The sequence below is a fragment of the Narcine bancroftii genome, chromosome 2 (assembly GCF_036971445.1).
Source record: "Narcine bancroftii isolate sNarBan1 chromosome 2, sNarBan1.hap1, whole genome shotgun sequence".
Taxonomy (NCBI): domain Eukaryota; kingdom Metazoa; phylum Chordata; class Chondrichthyes; order Torpediniformes; family Narcinidae; genus Narcine; species Narcine bancroftii.
In genome coordinates, this window is record NC_091470.1 from 301,850,793 (window position 1) to 301,874,139 (window position 23,347).

Consider the following 23,347-nt stretch of genomic DNA (forward strand, 5'->3'; position numbering starts at 1 on the left):
TATTTACAGTCTGTCCTTATTGTCTCTTGAACCAAGTAGCTTGCTGGGGCATTTGAGAGAGTGACTTCATTACCTGAAGTCACTCAGAAGGTAAATTAGATAATTTGTGATCCAATCAACTACTTTCTAGTTTTGTGGTCACCATTAATAACACTAGTTTCCTGTTTGAAAATGCATTTAATTTCTTGAACCTGTGAGTACTTGCTGTCATCATCTTTATATCAATAATCCAGACCTCTGCATATGGCCAAGTAACCTAACAATTATGCAGTTATATCTTTTCCCAATATTGCAGCTGTTGAGATCAATAATTCAATCTTCCTAACTTCACTTTATATTAGTGCTCTTTTGTATTCTCAGATGTAGACCATTACATTGTATCTCATCCTTGACATTTAACATTTAGTTTTGGTTACTTAGTTCACATTCTTGAAGCTGAATCTCTGCCACTATAGGTGTTGTTCAAAGGTTCCCTTTGTAGAGGAATGGAGGAAATATATTTGAGTTTGAATCTGAAAGAAGAATATCCCCAATCTGCTACGAAAGATGTCTTCTTCCTTACTTGCTTGATGGGCATTCTATTATATTGCCCTTAAAACGAATAAGATATTCTCCACCTCCTCTTGTTTTTCCAGCCTTCATATCCATGACGAAATGGTTAGTGTAGCAGTTAGTGCAACGCTATTACAGTGCCAGCGACCCAATTTGAATCCAGCACTGTCTGCCTGTTCTCTAAACCTTCTCATGATTTTATTTTAAAATTAAACATTAATTTTATGTTCTGTTCTTTATTTGTAAATGGTAGCACACTGCAATATCTAATTTTGATTCACAGGGCTATTTCATGGCAATAGAGAGCTTTGATCCTTAATGACATAACTCGTGTTAAATGTAAAACTTCCGGACTGGTTGTGAGGAAGACCCACTGAATATGATTTCCCCCATCAGCTGGATTTAGGAGTCTCAACGGTTCTACCTCTGGCACAAAACTGGCTGTGCATTAAGAGATGCCTGTGCTGTGCAAATCTTGTGCAATGTAAAAGCAATCTTTTCTCAGTTTATTTTCCATTTTATACCCAAGATAACATTTTATGCATTAGCTGTGGTTAATGTTATTTGAGACTTTCAACAGCTTATGTTAGTGGAGCTATATTAAACACAGTTGGGATTCAATCATTTACCAAATTGTTCACCTTTGCACAGAAGGAATAATCATGAACTTACAACTGCAGCACAAGAGAAAAAGAACAGCTGTCTTGTTCCTGCAAATTTTATTGCAATACTAGCAAAACAATATTATTGCACAGAGTGCAATATTGTCATCAAACTTCAGGATATAAAAATAAATTTTGATTTGGGAGCAGTTAATGTTAATGTACCTCTTTGATACATATTAATGGGATGTCAACACGGTTAAGACCATATCACCTTTTGGTCATTCAGCATTTTCATTGCACATGTTCCTCGGCCTGTATCTCTTCCCTGTATCTCTTTTTGTACCATCCTTACAATTTAGAGAAGCTGGTTTAATTGTCATGAAGATATTCTTTTTTTTTCTTTAACAATCAATGCCTCTACAAAGTATAGAAGAAAAATTAGCACACGTGTATGCTTATGAGCCCAATTATTTTAGTTTTTTTTTTAATATCACATTCCTGCAGAAAAATAAAACAATGTAATTTGACTTGTTCTTCTTTGGCATTCTCTTGGAATCAAGGATAATTTGTTTCCAATCAGTTTTATGCTGTCTAATATGGCTGATGAGAGGGAGAAACTAAAATCAGAAGTATCAGTATAGCAGTGGAATAAAGTGAACTACAGAGGTATGAGGGAGGTGTTGACAAAATTGATTGCAAGCGGGGATGACAGTAGAGCACCAATAGCTGGAGTTTAAGATCTTAAGATATTGGAGCAGAAATAGGCTATTCAAGTCATGTCAAGTGAAGTTTATTATCATCTGATTGTACAAGTGCAACCTGATGAAACAGTGTTCTCCAGTCCACAATGCAAAAACATGCAGACACACAACCAGACATAATGCACATACAGATAAATAATACATATGCAGGACAAGTATTATATCTATAAATAATAAATATTGTTTGGTACAAATGAGAGTCTCGAATGGTTAATGTGAGCAGTTCCCTTGGTCGTTCAGCATTCAGCATTCTCATTGCACATGTTCCTTAGCTCTGTTACTCCTATATCTTTTCCGTGATAAGAGCAGCTGAAAGATGCTGCACACAGGGTAATCAGGGCATTGAATCTGCCTCACCATTCACTCATGACCTGATCCATTCTCACACTCAGCCCCTTAACCTTTAAGGCACTGGCTAATCAAGAATTTATCGATCTCTGACTTAACTACACCCAATGTTTTGGGCTCCACATCCACTGGTGGCAACAAATTCCCCAGATTCATCACCTTCTAGCTAAAGAAATTCCTCTGCATCCATATTCTGTGGATGCCCTTCAATCATGAAGTTGTGTCCTCTTCTACTAGATTCTCCCACCATGGTAAACAATTTTTCTACATCTATTTTGTCCTTGGCTTTAAACATTAAAAATGTTTCAATGAGATTAATCCCTCATTCTCTTAACTTCCAATGAATGCAGGCCAAGAGCTGTTAAACATTCCTCGTATAATAACACTTTCGTTTCCAGAATCATCTTTGTGAACCTTCTCCGAACCCTCTCTATAATGTCAGCACTGCCTTAGCATCACATTCTTACATTAATATTCAAGTCTTTGTGAAATGAATGCTAGCATTACATTTTCCTTCTTCACCACCGACTCAAACTGCAAGTTTATCTTCAGGATATCTCAGGTCCCTTTGCATTAGAGAATTTTTCAATCTTCTTCCCATTTAAAAAAAAACAATCTGCCCATTTATTTCTTCCACTAAAGTATATGACTGTACACTTTTCAACATTGTATTTGACATTTCTCTGCCCACTCTTTTAATCTAAGTTATTCTGCAGCCTCCCTATTGCCTAATATGACCTACTCCTCCATCCACCTTTATATCACCTACAAATGGCCACAAAGCCATTTATATCATAATCTAAACCATTGATATACAACGTAAAAAGAAGCAGCCCCCAAACTACTAGTAACTGGTAGCCAACCAGAATATGATCCCTGTATTCCTGTCAATCAGCCAATGCTCTACCAATGTTTCCTATTATACTATGGGCTCTTGTTATGCAACTTAATGTGTGACACCTTGTCTGTGATAGTACAGATCTATCACCAATGTATATAGTGTATATAGTTACTGTATCTTGACTGTGCTTACAGCGATTGGCTGAGAGCTAAGCCACGCCTACTGTCTGGGCCTTAAAGGGTTGTGTCCCTAGCCAGGTCGAATCATTCCGGACTGGTCGGCCACCTGTGAAGAGTTCCTGTCTTTTGCTAATAAAAGCCTTGGTTTGGATCAACAAGTCTTTGGTTCTTTCGACGAGCTCTACATTGTCAAAGGCCTAATAGAATATCCACTGCATCTCTTTGTTTTGCCTGCTTATCACTTCTTCAAAGAATTCCAATAGAGTTTTTAAGCAAGGTTTTCCCTTAAGGAAACCATGCTGGGTTTGGCATTCTTTTCAATTGACTCTGACATCTTCTCCACCACTTATGTCAGGCTAACCAATTTATAATTTCCTTTCTGATCCTCAGTCCCTTCTTTAATAGTGTAATTTTCTAGTCTTCTGGGATCATGCCAGAATCTATTGATAATTACCAATGCCTCCACAATTTCCACACCACTTCTTTCCCAACCCACGGCTACAATCCATCTAGTCCAGGAGACTTACCTACCCTTATATCATCCAGTTTTCCTTCTCCCTTGAAATACTACTGCACTTACTTCCCTTTCATGATACCCTTGGATATCCTGCACAGATAATCTCTACCACAATGAAGACTAATGCAAATTACTCATTTAGTTCCTTTGCCATCTCTTTGTCTTCCTTTATTATTTCTCCAGTGGTCCTTTTTCACCTTTGTTTTACGCTTTATGTACACTTTTGCCTCCTTATGATTTTTTTAGTTTCCTTCTTCAAGTCTTTAAAAACTTTCCAATCCTCTCTTATCACTATCTTTTACTTCCTTATATACTTTCTCTTTTGATTTCACCTTGACTTTGACTTCCCTTGTCAGCTACAGTTATGACATAATTCTCTTTGCATATTTCCTCTTTTTTGGTAGATCTGTATCCTGAAGCTTCTTAATTTCATACAAAACCATCTAGCACTGTTCTGCAGTCATCCCTAATAGTACCTAATTCCAACTGGCTTTCACAAGTTCCTCTCTCATGCCACTATAATTCTCTTTACTCCACTAAAATATCGACACTTTATTTTCTCCTTATTAAATCTCAGATTGAACTCAATCATCTTGTGACCACTTCCACTCCCCTCCCCCCGCCCAAGTGGTTCCTTCGCCCTAAGCTCTCTAATAATCTCCGGTGCATTACTCAACACCCAATCGCATATAGTCGATCTTTTAGTGGGCTCATCAACAAGCTGCTCTAAAAAGTCATCTCATAGGCATTGAACAAATTCTGTCTCTTGAGATCCAGCCCCAACCTGGTTTTCCCAAACTATATGCATGATAAAATTCCTCTGACTACCACAACATTGCCCTTCTGACAGACCTTTTCTGTTTGCTGTTGTAATTTGTCATCCACATCCCAGCTACTGTTTGGAGGTCTGTATATAGCAGCCAATAGTACCCTTTTACCCCTGCCATTTTGTAACTCAACCCACAAAGATTCTATCTCTTTCGATTCTATGCTACCTCTTTCTAATGATTTAATGTTATTCTTAAGCATTGTAACTCAACCCTATGGCTGTAATTTTGTCCTATCTGCCTGTCCTTCCACATAAATTCCCTACCAGCTGTTCCTACCAGTACACCAACCACATCTTCCTCTGCCTCTTCACTTTTGTTCCCATCCCCTGTGAATCTAGATTAACCCCCTCCCAAAAGCATTAGCAAATCATCCTGCCAGTATCTTGGTTCTTCTCTAGTTCAAGTGTAACCCATCCCATTTGTATAGGTCACCTCTTCAGCAGAAAAGCTTCCAATAATCCAAGAAAGAACATGAAACCCTGGCCATTGAACCATCTCCTCATCTACTTATTTCTCTACACTATCTTCCTGTTCTGACCTTCCCTCCCTCATGGCACTGGGAGTAATCCAGAGATAACCACATTGGAGTCCTGCTCTTCAGCCTCTTTCCAAACTCCTTCTGAGATTAACTCAGAAAGCACAGGACAAATTCATTCCAAGGATAAAGAAGTGTTCTAATGGTAGAATGAGGCAACTGTGGCTGACAAGGAAAGCCAAAGACAGAATAAAAGCAAAATCGAGTGTATACAATATGTCAAAAAATAGTGGAAGCAAGAGGATTGGGAAGCTTCTAAAAGTGGAACAGCACTGGCAAAATTGTTAGTAATGTGTTCACTCTGATAGGGATGGAACATGTTTAATTAGTTGTGTGTGTGTGTGTGTGTGTGTGTGTGTGTGTGTGTGTGTGTGTGTGTGTGTGTGTGTGTGTGTGTGTGTGTGTGTGTGTGTGTGTGTATTTCATCCCCGCTGTGATTTTAGAAACATAGAAGATAGGAGCAGGAGTAGGTCATTCGACCCTTCGAGCCTGCTCCGCCATTCAACGAGATCATGGCTGACCTTAAAGTTCAGTACCCCGTCCCCGCCTTCTCTCCGTAAACTTTAATACCCTTATACTGAAGAAATATATCTAATTCCCTCTTAAATATATTTAATGAACCTGCCATCTGTGCAATGAATTCCACAGATTCACCACCCTCTGGGTAAAGAAATTCCTCCTCATCTCGGTCCTAAATGGTTTGCCTATTATCCTCAAACCATGGCCCCGGGTTGTGGATTTTCCCATCCTTGGAAACATCCCATCTGCATCCATTCTGTCCAGTCCTGCCAGAATTTTATATGTCTCTATGAGATCCCCTCTCAATCTTCTAAACTCCAGCAAGTACAATCCCAATTTGCGCAATATTTCCTCATAAGTCATTCCTGCCATTCCAGGTATCAGCCTGGTGAATCGCCTCTGCACTCCCTCCATTGCAAGAACATCCTTCCTTAGATAAGGTGACCAAAACTGCACGCAATACACCAGGTGGGGTCTCACCAAGGCCCTGTACAGCTGCAGTAAGGTATCCTTGTTCCTATACTCAAACCCTCTTGATATGAAGGCCAACATACCATTTGCCTTTTTAACCGCCTGCTGTACCTGCATGCTCACCTTCAGAGACTGATGTACAAGTACCCCTAGGTCTCTCTGCACTTCCCCATCTCTTAATCTATTGCCATTCAAATAGTAATCTGCCCTCCGGTTTGTATTACCAAAGTGGATAACCTCACATTTATCCACATTGTAGTGCATTTGCCATGTATCTGCCCAGTCCCTCAATTTATCCAAATCACACTGGAGCTTCCTGACCCCCCTCTTCCATGCACACAACCCCTCCTAGCTTAGTGTCATCTGTAAATTTGGAGATATTACATCCAATCCCCTCATCCAGATCATTAATGTAAATTGTGAACAGCTGGGGTCCCAGTACAGATCCCTGTGGCACCCCACTGGTCACCGCCTGCCACTCAGAAAATGAGCCATTTGTCCCAACTCTCTGTCTTCTACCTGCCAGTCAGTTCTCAATCCACATCAATACTTTGCCCCCAATCCCATGAGCCTTGATTTTGGAAGCCAGTTGTTTATGCGGGACCTTATCGAAGGCCTTTTGGAAGTCCAGGTACACCATATCCACTGTTTCTCCCCCATCTATTTTACCTGTCACCATCTCAAAGAATTCCAATAGATTTGTCAAGCACAATTTACCTTTTGTTGACTCCGTCCGATCCCTTCTCTGTTAGTCATATGCTCCGCTATTACATCCTTAATAATGGATTCCATCATTTTGCCCACTACTGATGTAAGGCTCACCGGCCTATAATTCCCCACTTTTTCTCTACCCCCCTTTTTAAATAGTGGGGTAACATTAGCTACCCTCCAATCCATGGGTACTGATCCTGAGTCTATCGAGTTCTGGAAAATAATTCTTAAAGCATCTGCTATCTGAATGGCCACTTTCTTAAGTACCCTAGGATGTAGATTATCAGGCCCTTGGGATTTATCTGCCTTCAATCCCATCAATTTCCCCAAGACCATGTCCTTAGAGATACTGATTTCTTTCAGTTCCTCCCTTGCATTAGTCTCCATGTTTCCCAACATCCTTGGGAGGTTATTTGTATCCTCTCTTGTAAAAACAGAACTAAAGTAAGAATTTAATTGGTGTGCCATTTCCTTATTCCCCATTATATTATTTTACCACATTCGTTATTGTCCTCATGTGTTTTATTGCCGATCCGACTTTTCTCACGCTCGCTATAAATTGTGTGTGTATGTGTTTTATTGTCACTACTACTTTCCCATGCTTGCTGTAAATTTTGAGTGCTTGTGTGTGTGTGGCCCCTGTTGCCATTTTCCCATGTTTGCCTTTTGTAAATAAAATACAGTAGTGCCGGCTACACTGCTCCTGCAATAACACACGCAACCAGCCGGGTTGAGCTCAGTGAGCAGTCTAGTTGATTGCAGGCTGCTGGGCTGCACTTATACTCCCAGCCTGGACCTGGCTGAGAACCGTGCTGGAGAGCGCTGATGTCGTCTGGGCATCACGTGGTCCCCAAGCGCGGATTTCTGAGCCCCAAGCTGGAAGGAAGGGAAACCCCAACAGCGCCATTTTGGCCGGCTGCCCCACCGCGTGGCTTACAATTGGGGCCGGTTCGCCTGCCTTGTGGTGAGCCGCCACAATACTACCAAAACTGTGTCTGGAGTCCTTGCCTTTGAGACCTACTGAATCTGTTTTCTCACTTACAACTCTGTACCTCTTCCTTGAAGGTATTGTCTCAAAGACACTGCATGCTGGATGATAAGGGTTCTCAATGATTCTCTGAGCACTTTTTAAGCACTTATCCCAATAGATTCAACATCTATACTGACCTTGATGCGATGCTTGCAGCTACCATGCCACATTATGCTGCAGCAAGCCAGAACATTCTCTATTGTGCTCCTGTAGAATGTTGTTAGGATGGTGGCCATTAACTTTGTCCTTCTCAACCTCCTAAGGAACTCTAGGTTGCTGCTGCAACTTCCTGACTCATGAGGAGATATTGTGCATCCAGGAGAGGTCATTGTTTAAATGGATACCAAGGAACTTTGTGTTTTCTCCCATGACAGAGCCATTGATATGTAGTCATCTCCTTTGCCTTGACTTGGGTTGTTGCTCTTGCACCACTGTACAAGCCTATCAACTTCCTCTCTGTAAGCAAACTCATCATTGTTGCCGATGAAGTCAACTAATGTGTTAACTGCAAACTTTATGATTCTGTTGGAGCTGATCTGACAGTACAGTCGTGAGCTATTGGCATGAACAGTAGTGGGTTGATCACGGCAAAGGATGTTGTCCACATGAACTTGAGGAAGGCTTTTGGGTCATGGTTGGTTGGTCTAAAAGGTATCAATCCATGGTGAATTGAAAGCTTGAATTCAGAATTGATAGAATATTTTCCCCAGGGTTAAACCATCACATTCTAATGGGCATGCACTTAGATGAAAGAGGGAAAGTTTAAGGTTATAAGCACATGAATATGCAGGCAATAGAAGACTAGGTACTGTATCATATGCAAGCAGCGAAGTTTTACATTACCTAGGGCATCATGTTCAACACTGACATGTGGATTGAAGGGCCTGTTCCTGTGCTGCACTGTTCTATGTTTTATGTTCTCACATATTTCAGCCAACCTCCTGACTCAACAGATCTGTGACTGATGAAAACATTTCAGCATTATCTCTGATGCCAAACTTTGGTGAAAATATCTAGTTCTGCATCACTACCATCTTTTAACTTCATTGTCTTTGATAGGTCATGTTGTTTATACCATTTCTAGAACGAGCTGAGCAAATATTTCCTTGAGCTATATTTTTGGAAAGACTGAAGCCATCATGCATGAGTTACAAGCACTAAATGTGTATTTTTCTTTGGCTTGGCTTCGCGGACGAAGATTTATGGAGGGGGTAAAAAGTCCACGTCAGCTGCAGACTCGTTTGTGGCTGACAAGTCCGATGCGGGACAGGCAGACACGATTGCAGCGGTTGCAGGGGAAAATTGGTTGGTTGGGGATGGGTGTTGGGTTTTTCCTCCTTTGCCTTTTGTCAGTGAGGTAGGCTCTGCGGTCTTCTTCAAAGGAGGTTGCTGCCCGCCAAACTGTGAGGCGCCAAGATGCACGGTTTGAGGTGTTATCAGCCCACTGGCGGTGGTCAATGTGGCAGGCACCAAGAGATTTCTTTAGGCAGTCCTTGTACCTTTTCTTTGGTGCACCTCTGTCACGGTGGCCAGTGGAGAGCTCGCCATATAACATGATCTTGGGAAGGCGATGGTCCTCCATTCTGGAGACGTGACCCATCCAGCGCAGCTGGATCTTCAGCAGCGTGGACTCGATGCTGTCGACCTCTGCCATCTCGAGTACTTCGACGTTAGGGATGTAAGCTCTCCAATGGATGTTGAGGATGGAGCGGAGACAACGCTGGTGGAAGCGTTCTAGGAGCCGTAGGTGGTGCCGGTAGAGGACCCATGATTCGGAGCCGAACAGGAGTGTGGGTATGACAACGGCTCTGTATACGCTTATCTTTGTGAGGTTTTTCAGTTGGTTGTTTTTCCAGACTCTTTTGTGTAGTCTTCCAAAGGCGCTATTTGCCTTGGCGAGTCTGTTGTCTATCTCATTGTCGATCCTTGCATCTGATGAAATGGTGCAGCCGAGATAGGTAAACTGGTTGACCGTTTTGAGTTTTGTGTGCCCGATGGAGATGTGGGGGGGCTGGTAATCATGGTGGGGAGCTGGCTGATGGAGGACCTCAGTTTTCTTCAGGCTGACTTCCAGGCCAAACATTTTGGCAGTTTCCGCAAAGCAGGACGTCAAGCGCTGAAGAGCTGGCTCTGAATGGGCAACTAAAGCGGCATCGTCTGCAAAGAGTAGTTCACGGACAAGTTTCTCTTGTGTCTTGGTGTGAGCTTGCAGGCGCCTCAGATTGAAGAGACTGCCATCCGTGCGGTATGGTGTTAGCAATACTCTACATTCATAGTTTCCCTGCAGTCAATGGAACAGAATTTCAGAAGTGGAGAAAATTGTGCAGTTGCTCTTTTATCTTGTACTTCCTTCAGTGAACCAGTCAATGCAATCATTACAGCTGGGAAGAAAATAATTTATGTATATCAGTCCTGACCTAATATATGATGTGTGTGTGTAGACACATGGGTACACAATCTTTTTTCCCAAACCCCTTGGGACCAGACACTTTTCAAAATTTGGAATTTTTTTGGATAATAGAATAATAGTAATGGCAGTACATTAAGTAATTGCACTGATTTCAGATTTGTGCAAAACAAAGACACACTCCAAGTAAAAGGGAAGGGGGTGGGGTGAGTGTGGCAGCGGTGCTGGATGGGGGTGTTTTTTGGCGGCGCTGGACAGGGATGTTTGCGGCAGCGCTGGATGTAGGGATGGTTGCTCTGGTGCTGGATGGGGTGTTTGCAGTGGTGCTGGACAGGGGGGTTATGGCAGTGCTGGTTGGGGGGGTTTGGCAGTGATGCTGGATGAGGGGGAGGGTGGTAAATGAAGTGAGATAAAGATAGATCATACAATTACTAGCAAACTTTTTATTTTTAAGTAAAACATACAGTAAAACTTCAAACATTAACTGGCTCAAACTAAACTAAACACCTGAAAATATACTGTACATGCAGTAAAAGCACATTGCAACATTGTTATGGTGACTATTTCCTTGGGCTGGAGTCTTTATAAAAACTCCTTCCACTATCATCTGTCCAGGCATCACGCTGTCTACGATGAATTGGAGATCCGTATACAGCGAATCTGGGGCGCTGGACTTTGGGTTTTTTTTCTGCAGGTGCCTATAAAGTAAGGATTCCTTAGGGTTCCGCTAATTACCAACATGGACCATCACAGGATATTCAAGTGTGAATTGAGCGTGGGTGGCATCAGGTCATGTTTGGCGCCGAACGCGAGCTTTAGTGTGCAGAAGACATCCATGAAAAAAACAGTCAGTTTTCAGTCTGAATTTTGGATAAAAGAATACTTACCTGTATATCATATCATATGATTGAAGTGCCAGTTGATGAAGTAGACAAAGACGATGTGGTCAAACAATAATCATGGCTTTTATTAGCAGAAACTCATGGTACAATAATGAAAGACAATAGGTGCGTATACAGTTCTATCCAAGGGGAGTGTCCTTAACAGTAGAGATAATGCACAGCCAATTTTAGGACAGCAATGCTCGCCAGAGGGGGAGACAGGGAGCTTGGCAGACATTCATCACAGTCTCTCCCCGGAAGAAGAAGGGTTAAAATCAAAAGGACAGCTGGCTAGGAAAGACTGAAGCAAGAGATACATGGATACCATGTTTGGCCTTGAAAATACTCTAACAGCCATAATACGCCAGTATCGAGCAAGCAATCGAAATATAATTAGATGTTTTATGAATATGTCAGCCTATCAGGTTGTTTACGAATTCTGGTGCTTCGTCTCAAAACAGATGGCTCTTTTGCAACCTTGAGAACTGGTACAGGTCCTGGGTCTGTCGTGTGGAAAGGACTGACTTCTGGACCTGCTCCAGAATCGCCAGCGTGAGGCAGTGGAGCCTTAGCATGGCCATCTGAAAGCTTACTAGAGGTCACAGGCTGGGGGGGGGGGGGGGGATGAGTCCAACCTCTCAGGCTCACTCTGAGTAGGGGTGCGAGGAAGGGGTGAACCAGGCGAGGCCAGATCTCTTAGGGGTACAGTGTCAGTACTCCCGTCTGGGAACTGGGAATTTAACATGAGCATAGTTGGGGTTCTAGGAGCCGTAGGCTCCTAGAACGCTTCCACCAGCGTTGTCTCCGCTCCATCCTCAACATCCATTGGAGCGCTTACACCCCTAACGTCGAAGTACTCGAGATGGCAGAGGTCGACAGCATCGAGTCCACGCTGCTGAAGATCCAGCTGCGCTGGATGGGTCACGTCTCCAGAATGGAGGACCATCGCCTTCCCAAGATCGTGTTATATGGCGAGCTCTCCACTGGCCACCGTGACAGAGGTGCACCAAAGAAAAGGTACAAGGACTGCCTAAAGAAATCTCTTGGTGCCTGTCACATTGACCACCGCCAGTGGGCTGATAACGCCTCAAACCGTGCATCTTGGCGCCTCACAGTTTGGCGGGCAGCAACCTCCTTTGAAGAAGACCGCAGAGCCCACCTCACTGACAAAAGGCAAAGGAGGAAAAACCCAACACCCAACCCCAACCAACCAATTTTCCCTTGCAACCGCTGCATTCGTGTCTGCCTGTCCCGCATCGGACTTGTCAGCCACAAACGAGCCTGCAGCTGACGTGGACTTTTTACCCCCTCCATAAATCTTCGTCCGCGAAGCCAAGCCAAAGAAAAGAAGAGTTGGGGTTAGTATGCAGTTGCTGAACTGGTTGGACTTGGAGGTCTGTTTTATGCGCCTGAGCATGGCTCTTCTACAGCACGGTTCCAGGCTCAGATAAACAGGCTGGCCAGTCCATCAGAGTTCCTGATTTCCTAGGAAAGGCAAACATACATTCATGAGTTGTTTGATTTGTTGCAGTACACAATAAAGACCAAATAGAATGTAGTGCCTCAGGCAGCACCTCCTGCCACCGGGTAACAGGGTAACCATGTGTTTTTAAAGCAAGATTAACAGTCTTCCAGACTGTAGCATTAGCCCTTTCAAAGTACCTATTGCCCTGCGGGTTGTAGCTCGTGGTACGGCTGGTGGCAATCCCCTTCCTTAGCAGGGCTCGCCGCAGTTCAACGCTCATGAATGCTGAGCCTCTATCGGTATGAATGTAATTGGGAAAGCCAAAAATGCTGAAAATTCTGTCAAGTGACTTAATGACAGACGCTGACGAGACAACAGGGCAGGGTATCGCAAAGGGAAACCTGGAATATTCGTCAATTACAGTAAGGAAATATACATTTTTGTTGTTGGAAGGTAACGGCCTTTTAAAATCTAAGCTAATCCTCTCAAAAGGTCGGGTTGCCTTGAGAGAGTGGCCTCCGGAGCTTTGAAGTATTATGGTTTGCATTCTATGCAAATAAGACAGCTTTTAGTCAATTTCCTGACTTCTTCCAGAGAGTAAAGAAGGTTGTTAGCCCTTATGTAGTGGAAGAACTTTGTGCACCCAAGAGTCACAGTCTGCTATGGATGTCTTTTAGCCCCTCCAGCTGAGCACCAGCAGCAGATCGTGACAATGCGTCAGAGGGATCATTTAATCTCTTAATTATAAGTTGAAAGTTCTATTCGCCAGCGTGCCATCTTATCATTTTTGATTTTACTTTTGTGTTTAGTACTGAACATGTAGGCTACAGATTTCTGCTCAGTGATAAGAGTAAATTTTCTGCCGGCTAGAAAGTGTCTCCAGTGGCGAACAGCTTCAATAATAGCCTGGGCTTCTTTTTCAATGGCAGGATGTTTAAGTTCAGGTCCGCGTAACGTGCGGGAGAAGAATGCCACAGGTCTGCCCTTTTTAAGAGTTCCTGCCAAGGCACAATCTGAGGCATCAGTTTCCACTTGGAATGGGACATCCTCGTCAATGGACGAGAGTGCAGCTTTGCCAATATCAGCTTTAATTCTCTCGAAAGCCTTCAAGGAAAAGTTTTAGTGTCAAACAGAGGGTGTGCCTTCGTGGCGTAGTCCTGAACCCATTTGTAGTAGTAGGAAAAGAATCCCATACACCTTTTAAAGGCTTTTGCAGAGTCTGGGGGTGGTAACTTCTTAAGGGGAGGCCATTCTTTCTGGGTTGGGGCGGATTTCGCCCTTGAGGATAATGTAGCCCAGAATGGGTAGCTCTGTCACATTGAACACACATTTTCCCTTGTTAAATGTAAGGTTGAGTTCTTTAGCTGTTGCTAAAACTTTATTTAAGTTGTTGTCGTGCTCAGCCTGTGTTTTCCCACAGATAGTGACATTATCCAGATAGGGAAACGTACCCTGTAACTCATACGTTCTAACAATCTTATCCATTTCCCTCTGAAACACTGACACACCATTAGTGACTCCAAACTGGTATAACCCCCTCATCAGCCTGAAAGGCTGTATAGGGTCGTTCCTTTTTTTTTAAAATGGGGATTTGGTGGTAAGCTGCTTTGAGGTCAATAGTGGAGTACACTTTGTATTGCACTATCTGATTAATCATTTCATTGATGCACGGCAGGGGGTAGGCATCCAGGTTAGTCAATAGCCAGTCGTTTTTTAGTGTGATTTTTCACAACTACCACCTGGGCTCACCACGGACTCTTACTATGTTCAATTACTCCCTCTTTAAGCAATCTCTGGGTCTCAGCTTTGATAAACTCATGATCCTCTTTGCTGTAAGAACTACTCTTAGTGGCAATTGGCCGACACTCGGGGGGGGGGGGGGGGAATAAATCACTGAAAAGGAAGGGAGCTTTGATCTTTAATGTGGACAGACCGCAGTAACTAGCGCGGGGGATGGTAAGTGCGGGTAGTGGCCCATCGAAATTTAACACTACACTTTTCATCTGAGATTGAATATCCAACCCCAGTAACACAGGAGCGCAGAGCTCAGGCATCACAAAAAGCCAAATATCAGCAAGGCAATGTCCCTGCAAATTTAAAGTAACTTTACACTTCTCCCATACAGTTTTTGTAAGTTCATTACAAGCCATCGATATCTTTCGGTTCGCTGGATATCTCCGCAACTGTTGCAAGGCTCTGGCAACTCTCTTGTGGATGTAGCTGTCAGTACTCCCCGAGTCTATTAGACAATCAAGAGTCTCACCATTCACGTCCCCCTTCATAGTCGACCATTCCAGTCTGTAACATCCCCCAAGCTTTGGAGTCAATTGAGTTATCACAGGGGATCTCACCTCACCGTCACTTGAAGTCGATTCAGCCTGCTCGTCTGAAGATTCCCCCTTTTCACAGTTGTCTTCCATTCCTTCAGCTCCAGGATGCATTTTCTTGGTGCTTCTCTTCTTCTTCTTATCACTTTTCGCCTTACACGCTTTAGCAAAGTGGCCGAGTTTCCCACAATAGTTGCAGGTAGCAAATCGAGCCAGGCACTTCTGTCTGGGGTGCCAGCTCTTATCACAGAAGTAGCATTTTTCAGGAGTTTGCCCTTTTCTTTCCTTCGGGGTCCCAGCACTCCTGGATGTTTCCTTTTCAGTTTCTAGCATTTCACTGGACTGCATGGCACTTCTCAGTGTTTTGGCTAGAGTGACTGCCCAGTTGTAAGTTAAGGGCTCTGTCTTCAGCAGCCTCTGTCGGATGTAACTGGAGTCAATCCCATTGACAAAATCATCCAGCTTCAAGGCATTGCGGTGTTGTTGCACATTGACTCCCCTGCCATCACATTCGTTTGCCAGTAAGTCGAGGGCCAGTGCATAGGCAGCATCACTTTCCCCGGGTTTCTGGCGTCTAGTCAGCAACTGATGTCGAGCAAGCGCCACATTCCGTGGCCCTGCATAGTAAGCAGTCAGACGTTCCCGGGCTATAGCCAGAGTGGTAGCTCCTTGCGTTAGAGCGAAAGGGACTCCACCCAGCAGAGAGTTCAGGTGGCCCCACTGTATCGCCTCATCGACCACGTTATTTCGAGCCTTGTAGTAATCAAAACAAGCAATCGAGTGGTTGAAAATTTCTCTGGCCCTCGGGGCAGACTGGTCGATTATCAGCCGCTCTGTCTTGAGTGCTGCATCCATTTCTGCTAATAAAATTGAAGTGCCAGTTGATGAAGTAGACAAAGACAATGTGGTCAAACAATAATCATGGCTTTTATTAGCAGAAACTCATGGTACAATAATGAAAGACAATAGGTGCATACACAGTTATATCCAAGGGGAGTGTCCTTAACAGTAGAGATAATGCACAGCCAATGTTAGTACAGCAAGGCTCGCCAGAGGGGAGACAGGCAGCTTGGCAGACATTCACCACAATGATATATGATACAAAAAAAATATTGTAATACAGAGAAGTACAATGTACAGATGAACCCAAATTCTTTCTTGTTGCAGCCATACAACTGCATAAGATATATCAGCAACAATAGTAGATATCAAATTACTACTTTCTGCCTGAAGATAGAAACAAGAAGAAATTGTGACGAGGTTGATAGGAATCCTTTAGAACATTGGCTCTCTTTTTGAGGCAACACCTCACAAAGATAGGAGGTCAGTGCCTCTGATGGACAGCTGGGTCTGCCACTTTTTGCAGCCATTTCCATTCCTGTGCACTTGAGTTTCCAAACCGGGCCATATATCACTATATTTTCCATATTACACCTGTGACAATTAGAAAGCAGCACAGATGCAAAGCTTACCAGTAAGGCCTATGCAGCTACTGAGTAAGTGGTTTTATGTGTTGTCATGTGGTGAGCATAAACACAATCTATGCAACACCTGAATAAAACACACAATGCTTGAGAAACTCAGCTGGTCAAGCAGTGTCCTTTATATAGCAAAGATAAAATTATATAACTGACATTTTGGGCTTGAGCCCTTCATCAAGGTATGGAAAAAATGTCAACAGGCATCTGAATAAAAAGGCAAGGGTGAGGTGTGGTCGCAAAGGCAGTTGGTAATAGGTGGAGCAGGGACAGAGGGATGGAACAGCAGCAAGCAGAGGGAGGAGGGATGGCTAGGTGAATAGAGAGTAAAGGGGGTGGAGTGTTGAGGGAAAGAAGGCAAGGGGAATGGAAGGGAGAGCAAGTTAGCAGAAACCAGAAAAATCAATGTTGGTGTCATCCAGCTGGAGAGTGCCCAGACAGTAAAACAGATGCAGTTCCTCCAATTTATGCATGGTCTAGGTGGGATAGTACATGAGACCATGGACAGACATATGAGTATGGGTGTGGGACACAGAACTGAAATGGTTGGCCACTGGAAGGTCCCTAGCACTAGTGTGGACAGAGCAAAGGTGCTCAGTGAAGTGATCTCCCAGTCTTTGTCCAGTCTTTCTGATGTAGAGAAGGCTACAAAGGGAGCATCAGATGCAGTAAATCAATCCTGCAGATACACAAGTGAAGTGTTGCTTCACTTGAAAGGCCTGTTTGGGACCGTAGACTGAGGTGAGGGAGGAGGTGTGGGTGCAAGTGTGGGACCTACTGGGCCACAGGGAAAGGTACTGAGGGACCTTTTATTTTTATCCAGATGCTTGCCAACATTTTTCCATACCTTGATGAAGGGTTCAAGTCTGAAACGCTATATAAAGGACACCGTTTGACCAGCTGAGTTTCTCCATAATTGAGTCTTTACATAAACCATGGTGTCTGCAGACTTTCGTGTTTTACTTCCACGCAACACTTATACAAAGATAGAGCCTATTTGATATGACTTGTTATGGAATAAGTTATACAATTATGGAATAAAATATATCTTAAGGTTAGATTGTGGGGGTTTAGATATTAGTTTGTGTACACTTCACAAACAGATATCTCAGTAACATTTCGCAAAAAAACATCTGTTGAAATGCAGGAGTTATGCCAAAGCATAGACTTCATGTCTGCCAATGTCTTTGCAGAAACTATGAAGAGTGCCTATGAATACTTCACAAGTAGATGTTAATGGGACTGATGTTGTAGGATTGAAATAGATTATTGTCTTTAAAGGAACATATGTCTAGGCTCAGAAACTGATAAATCTTTTGCTATTAAAACTGGTGCCAGCTTGAAGTGTGCTGTTCTATAAGAGGGGTCATGTGGTTTTGCAAACAGAGAGAGAGAGAGAGAGAGAGAGAGAGAGTGAGTCAGTTTACAACAGGAGTTGGTGTTGGAAACTGGAAGTTTTGCAGACCTGTTGCAAGACCCCATTTGAAGACAGGTTTTGAGTTCTGATTTCAGCCTATTTTAAAATCTTGTAGTCAATTACAAGAGGTTGTAGCTGGTTAATATGTTTCTCCTGAAATAGAGAAAAAAGAAGAACTCTTATGGTAACCTGGAAGAAGAGGTTATCTTTTGGAAACCCATGTGGGAGGGAAGGAGATCAGTTTGTGTGTTCAACAAACAACTGATATGTCTCTCTGAAATCAACAAAGACCTTCCTTTGCAGTAACAATTTAAGTTAAAGCACCAAAGCCTAGTGAAGATCCTAAATGTTAAATTCTATGCACAGTATGGAAAATGGCCTAATACCAGTGAACTTGGAAAAGTGAATGATTGGATAGTGAAACAAAGAACTTTCTTGAACACATACACATTATGTACACATGTGCTTAGAATTAGAAGAGGATTGTAAGGTTAAGTTAATAATAATTTAAATATTGATATTATTATGTATGAAGAAAATTTTAAACAGTTTTGATTAAGTAACCATTGTCTTCATGAATTTCTGATGCTGCTGGTTTCTGGAGTCCTCTGAGCTTGTAACAGACTACATTGAACAATGTCAATCCATGCAGAAGTGAGTAAATTGGCAGAACTTATTAATGTAGAGCCAGAGGTCTGAGGGGCAGTGTGTTTGTCAAATGTCAGAAAAAATAGAAGTGTATTAGATCTAGAATTGGTCTGTGCAGCGCTGAGAGAGAGTTGAGGCCTATTTGTTCAGTGCCAGTACATCACCTGGAAATTCAGGTTATGCAAGTATTATGTAGAACATAGTTAATCCATCAAGTTCTAAAGGAGTAGAACATTTTCATAAGAATATACTTGTTAGAAAAGGAAGTGCAATGAAGGTTAACCAGACTGGTCCATGAGATGGTCAGACTGGGCACAGTTTCACAACATAAAAAAGGATGAGGAGAATGACTTTATTCAAAGAATGGTGAATGTGTGAAATTCTGTAGCACAGAAAGCTGCAGAGGTCAAATTACTGAAAACACTTAGAAAGGAAATAGAATGAATCAAGGATTATGGTGAGGGAATATGGTTGTGAGATGGAAGATAAACTTTAATAATTTGAATGGTGGAGCGAACTTGAAGAACCTGTTCTGATGTTTTTACACTTTCAGTGCCTGAAAGACTGAGTAAGAAAAGGGGATGCAGTTGGCCTGTACTGAGTAAGGAAAGGGGATGCAGTGATGGGAGAAGGAGGTTAGAAGTGCACTAAAAGAGGTAAAGAGGCATTACTTCTTCATGCAGTCCTAATGGGCAGAGTTGACTCGTAAAGTGCCCATTAAAGGGAGGAATATTCTTACCACAATGACAATCGCATGAAGGTGAGGACTCATGTAACATTAAGGGACAGAGATTATATAATAATGAGTATATTGCCATATATATTGTACAATGTACATATGCACATAAATTCTTATTTGCTGCAGCCAAACAAGTATTTAATTTAAACAAATAACAAAAGTGTACATCAAATTAAAAAGATAATAAATAGAAAATATGCATAGATAATAAATACATAGTTACCACAGAGCTAGAAAAGAAAACAGTGTCTGCACTGTATGGCACAGAGAAGTGCAGTTAAGGCATGATCTCTGTGCTGTGTTGGACAGGAGTGGAGTTAAGGCAGTGTCTGTGCCGGGGGCAGGGGGTGGAGTTAAGACAGTGTCTGTGCCAGAGGGGCAGGGGATGGAGTTAAGACAGTGTCTGTGCCGGGAGGGGCAGGGGGTGGAGTTAAGACAGTGTCTGTGCCGGGAGGGGCAGGGGGTGCAGTTAAGACAGTGTCTGTGCCGGGAGGGGCAGGGCGTGGAGTTAAGGCAGTGTCTGTGCCGGGGGGAGGGGGTGGAGTTAAGGCAGTGTCTGTGCTGAGAGGGGCAGAAGATGGAGTTAAGACAGTGTCTGTGCCAGGAGGGGCAGGGGGTGCAGTTAAGACAGTGTCTGTGCCAGGAGGGGCAGGGGGTGCAGTTAAGACAGTGTCTGTGCTGAGAGGGGCAGAGGATGGAGTTAAGACAGTGTCTGTGCCAGGAGGGGCAGGTGGTGGAGTTAAGACAGTGTCTGTGCCGGGAGGGGCAGGGGGTGGAGTTAAGACAGTGTCTGTGCCAGGAGGGGCAGGTGGTGGAGTTAAGACAGTGTCTGTGCCCAGAGAGGCAGAGGGTGGAATTAAAACAGTGTCTGTGCCGGGAGGGGGAGGAGTTAAGACAGTGTCTGTGCCGGGAGGGGCAGAGGATGGAGTTAAGACAGTGTCTGTGCCGGGAGGGGCAGGGGATGGAGTTAAGACAGTGTCTGTGCCAGGAGGGGCAGGTGGTGGACTTAAGACAGTGTCTGTGCCCAGAGAGGCAGAGGGTGGAATTAAAACAGTGTCTGTGCCGGGAGGGGGAGGAGTTAAGACAGTGTCTGTGCCGGGAGGGGGAGGGGGTGGAGTTAAGGCAGTGTATGTGCCGGGAGGGGGAGGGGGTGGAGTTAAGGCAGTGTCTGTGCCGAGAGGGGCAGGGGGTGGAGTTAAGGCAGTGTCTGTGCCGGGAGGGGGTGGAGTTAAGGCAGTGTCTGTGCCGGGAGGGGGAGGGGGTGGAGTTAAGACAGTGTCTCTGCCAGGAGGGGCAGGGGGTGGAGTTAAGGCAGTGTCTGTGCCGGGAGGGGGAGGGGGAGAGGGAGGGGGAGGGGGAGAGGGAGGGGGAGGGGGAGAGGGAGGGGGAGGGGGAGAGGGAGGGGGAGGGGGAGAGGGAGGGGGAGGGGGAGGAGTTAAGACAGTGTCTGTGCCGGGAGGGGGAGGGGGAGGAGGGGGAGGGGGAGGAGGGGGAGGGGGAGGAGGGGGAGGGGGAGGAGGGGGAGGGGGAGGAGGGGGAGGGGGAGGAGGGGGAGGGGGAGGAGGAGGGGGAGGGGGAGGGGGAGGGGGAGGGGGAGGGGGAGGAGGGGGAGGGGGAGGGGGAGGAGGGAGGGGGGGAGGGGGTGAAGTTAAGACAGTGTCTGTGCCGGGAGAGGGAGAGGGAGGGGGTGGAGTTAAGACAGTGTCTGTGCCGGGAGGGGGAGGGGGTGGAATTAAAACAGTGTCTGTGCCGGGAGGGGGAGGGGGTGGAATTAAAACAGTGTCTGTGCCGGGAGGGGAAGGAGTTAAGACAGTGTCTGTGCCGGGAGGGGCAGAGGATGGAGTTAAGACAGTGTCTGTGCCGGGAGGGGCAGGGGATGGAGTTAAGACAGTGTCTGTGCCAGGAGGGGCAGGTGGTGGACTTAAGACAGTGTCTGTGCCCAGAGAGGCAGAGGGTGGAATTAAAACAGTGTCTGTGCCGGGAGGGGGAGGAGTTAAGACAGTGTCTGTGCCGGGAGGGGGAGGGGGTGGAGTTAAGGCAGTGTATGTGCCGGGAGGGGGAGGGGGTGGAGTTAAGGCAGTGTCTGTGCCGAGAGGGGCAGGGGGTGGAGTTAAGGCAGTGTCTGTGCCGGGAGGGGGTGGAGTTAAGGCAGTGTCTGTGCCGGGAGGGGGAGGGGGAGGGGGAGGGGGGGAAGTTAAGACAGTGTCTGTGCCGGGAGAGGGAGAGGGAGGGGGTGGAGTTAAGACAGTGTCTGTGCCGGGAGGGGGAGGGGGAGGGGGAGGGGGAGGGGTGGAGTTAAGACAGTGTCTGTGCCGGGAGGGGGAGAGGCTTGCGGAGAGGCACCGGGTAAAGGGGCGGAGCTCCGGTGACCGACATGTGACGCAGTGTTTACATCCTCAGCTGTTGGAGAGCGGCCTGGTCCGGTAAGAGGGAGCGAGCGAGGACGGGTGAGGGACAGTAAGAAAGAAGGAAGCGGGAGTCAGGTTGCAGCAACCAGCGAGAAACGCTGTCTTTTCACACTCAGGCGGCTCCGGGCACCCGCGTCGGGTTCGCTGTGTGGTGCTTATCGTCGGAACCGGCCCCAGTCCCCCCCCCCCCCACATAATTCTCTCCCTGGACCCCTCTTTCTCCCCCCCTCCCCAAATGGGTCGTGGAGTTGACTTACACCGTGGGCGGCAGCGGGGCTGGAAGGGACGGAGTCCGGCCCTCGCTCCCTCATTCACTCTCCGCCTCACGGCTTGAGAGGGGCGGCCGGGCACAGGCGCAGCCACGCTGGCTCCTTTTGTCTGGGTCGCTGTCAGATGCCGCCCCCGGAGCCGCAGGACAGCGCTTCCTCCTTTGTGTTGTCGCTCCGTCACCAGCTGTGTTTGTTACGTTCGGTGCCGTCCGCGTTAGTTTTAACACTTCCCTCAAGATGCCCATTCTTAGAATATCGAGCCATCATGTAGAAACGTCGGCAATGTAGCTTTGGTTTGGACGCCGCAGAGACCGGCTGAATTCCTCCAGCATTTGTGTGTTTGAACCTTTGCATTGGGTAATTGCATTGTCGAGAAAGCAGTGACTTGTGGCAGGGATCCCTCATGCAGCGCCCTTTAAAGTTTAAAGGGACTTGCTAACTTTTCAACTCGCCAAAGGGGGTGGGGGCGGGGGAATGAGGGCTGCGTTTACTTGTCAAAAGAAGAAAATGGAGAATGTCTTTGTTACGGTGTTGACCAAGTTTGAAGAAGTACGTGAGAGTCACGTTCCCGCCCCCCCCCCCCAAAGTATTCATTTGAGTTGCCAATTCGACCTCGCACTTAAGACGATACCACTGTTAACCTTGATTGTTGTACAATCTTTTCAGAAAATGTAAGGTGTTTTTTTGTGACCCAAGTTCTTTAAAGACCTGTTTACGTGCTGTTGAAAAATGGCACAGCAGTTCAGCTCACATGCTGACGTAATTTTAAAAGCTGTTTTATAATCAACACACAAAAACACGTCGGACTTGTTGGACCGATATATCATGGGGTACGGACGAAACTCTTTAATTCCGTTCACTTTCTGTGTTCTCTCAGATGAAGGGCCAACCAGGATATTTTTTTTTTCCTCTCTCTTTTCCTCCTCTTGCTGGCAAGTCGTGCGTGGTGTTGGGTTGCAAAAGTTGCACTTTCGGCCAGTTTGTCAGAATATCGCTGCTGGTGGATCTCTGGTAGGTCGGGCAGCGTCTGTGGAGGGAAAAGAGACGGTCGCTCTTTCAGCGGATTGGGACTGAACCCGAATTTTCGACTTTCCCTTTGCTGCCTCCACAGACGCTGGTTGACCTGCTCCGGCAGTTTTTATTTTGCATCTGCAATCTCTTATTGTTGACACTCCCATTAAGAATGTTGGACTAATTATTAAGAGATGGGAACAAGAGCAGATCAATAAAATCATGCAATCTTGTTAGTTTGTGCAAGAGGAGAAAACGCAAAGGACCACTTTTAATGAATTGCTTAGTATGACCTTAAGACCTAGAAGTACAATTAGATCCTTGGATCCATCCCCTCCCAGCATTCCATCTCGGATGAATTACAATCATTTTGAACCCCATTCTCCTTCACCCCATAA

At 45.1% G+C, this 23,347-nt stretch overlaps 2 protein-coding genes across 11 annotated transcripts in view; one reads left to right on the forward strand and one right to left on the reverse strand.

The window, feature by feature from the left end:
- Positions 1-12,153: 12,153 nt before the first annotated feature.
- On the reverse strand, positions 12,154-22,714 carry LOC138755485 (uncharacterized). 4 transcript variants are annotated; one of them, XM_069921524.1, is made up of 3 exons: positions 21,927-22,697; positions 15,009-15,836; positions 12,154-12,672 (listed from the first exon to the last, which is right to left on the reverse strand). In XM_069921524.1, the coding sequence occupies exons 2-3, from the start codon at positions 15,832-15,834 to the stop codon at positions 12,656-12,658; spliced, it is 843 nt and encodes a 280-aa protein (XP_069777625.1). In that variant the 5' UTR covers positions 15,835-15,836; positions 21,927-22,697; the 3' UTR covers positions 12,154-12,655. The 4 variants fall into 4 exon arrangements, 3 of the variants coding, with proteins under 3 accessions (XP_069777625.1, XP_069777624.1, XP_069777623.1); XM_069921523.1 differs by having other exon boundaries at positions 15,004-15,839; positions 21,927-22,696; XM_069921522.1 differs by having other exon boundaries at positions 15,004-15,836; positions 21,927-22,695.
- pcmtd1 (protein-L-isoaspartate (D-aspartate) O-methyltransferase domain containing 1) overlaps positions 21,576-23,347 on the forward strand; it is a 54,422-nt gene continuing 52,650 nt past the window's right edge. The window contains exon 1 of one of the 7 annotated variants that reach the window (XM_069921521.1): positions 21,576-21,684. The gene's annotated coding sequence lies outside the window, so the exon portion shown is untranslated. Of the gene's footprint in view, positions 21,745-22,009; positions 22,296-22,414; positions 22,488-23,347 lie in introns of those variants that run through there. The other 6 variants (XM_069921508.1, XM_069921514.1, XM_069921512.1 and 3 more) reach the window with 6 other exon arrangements.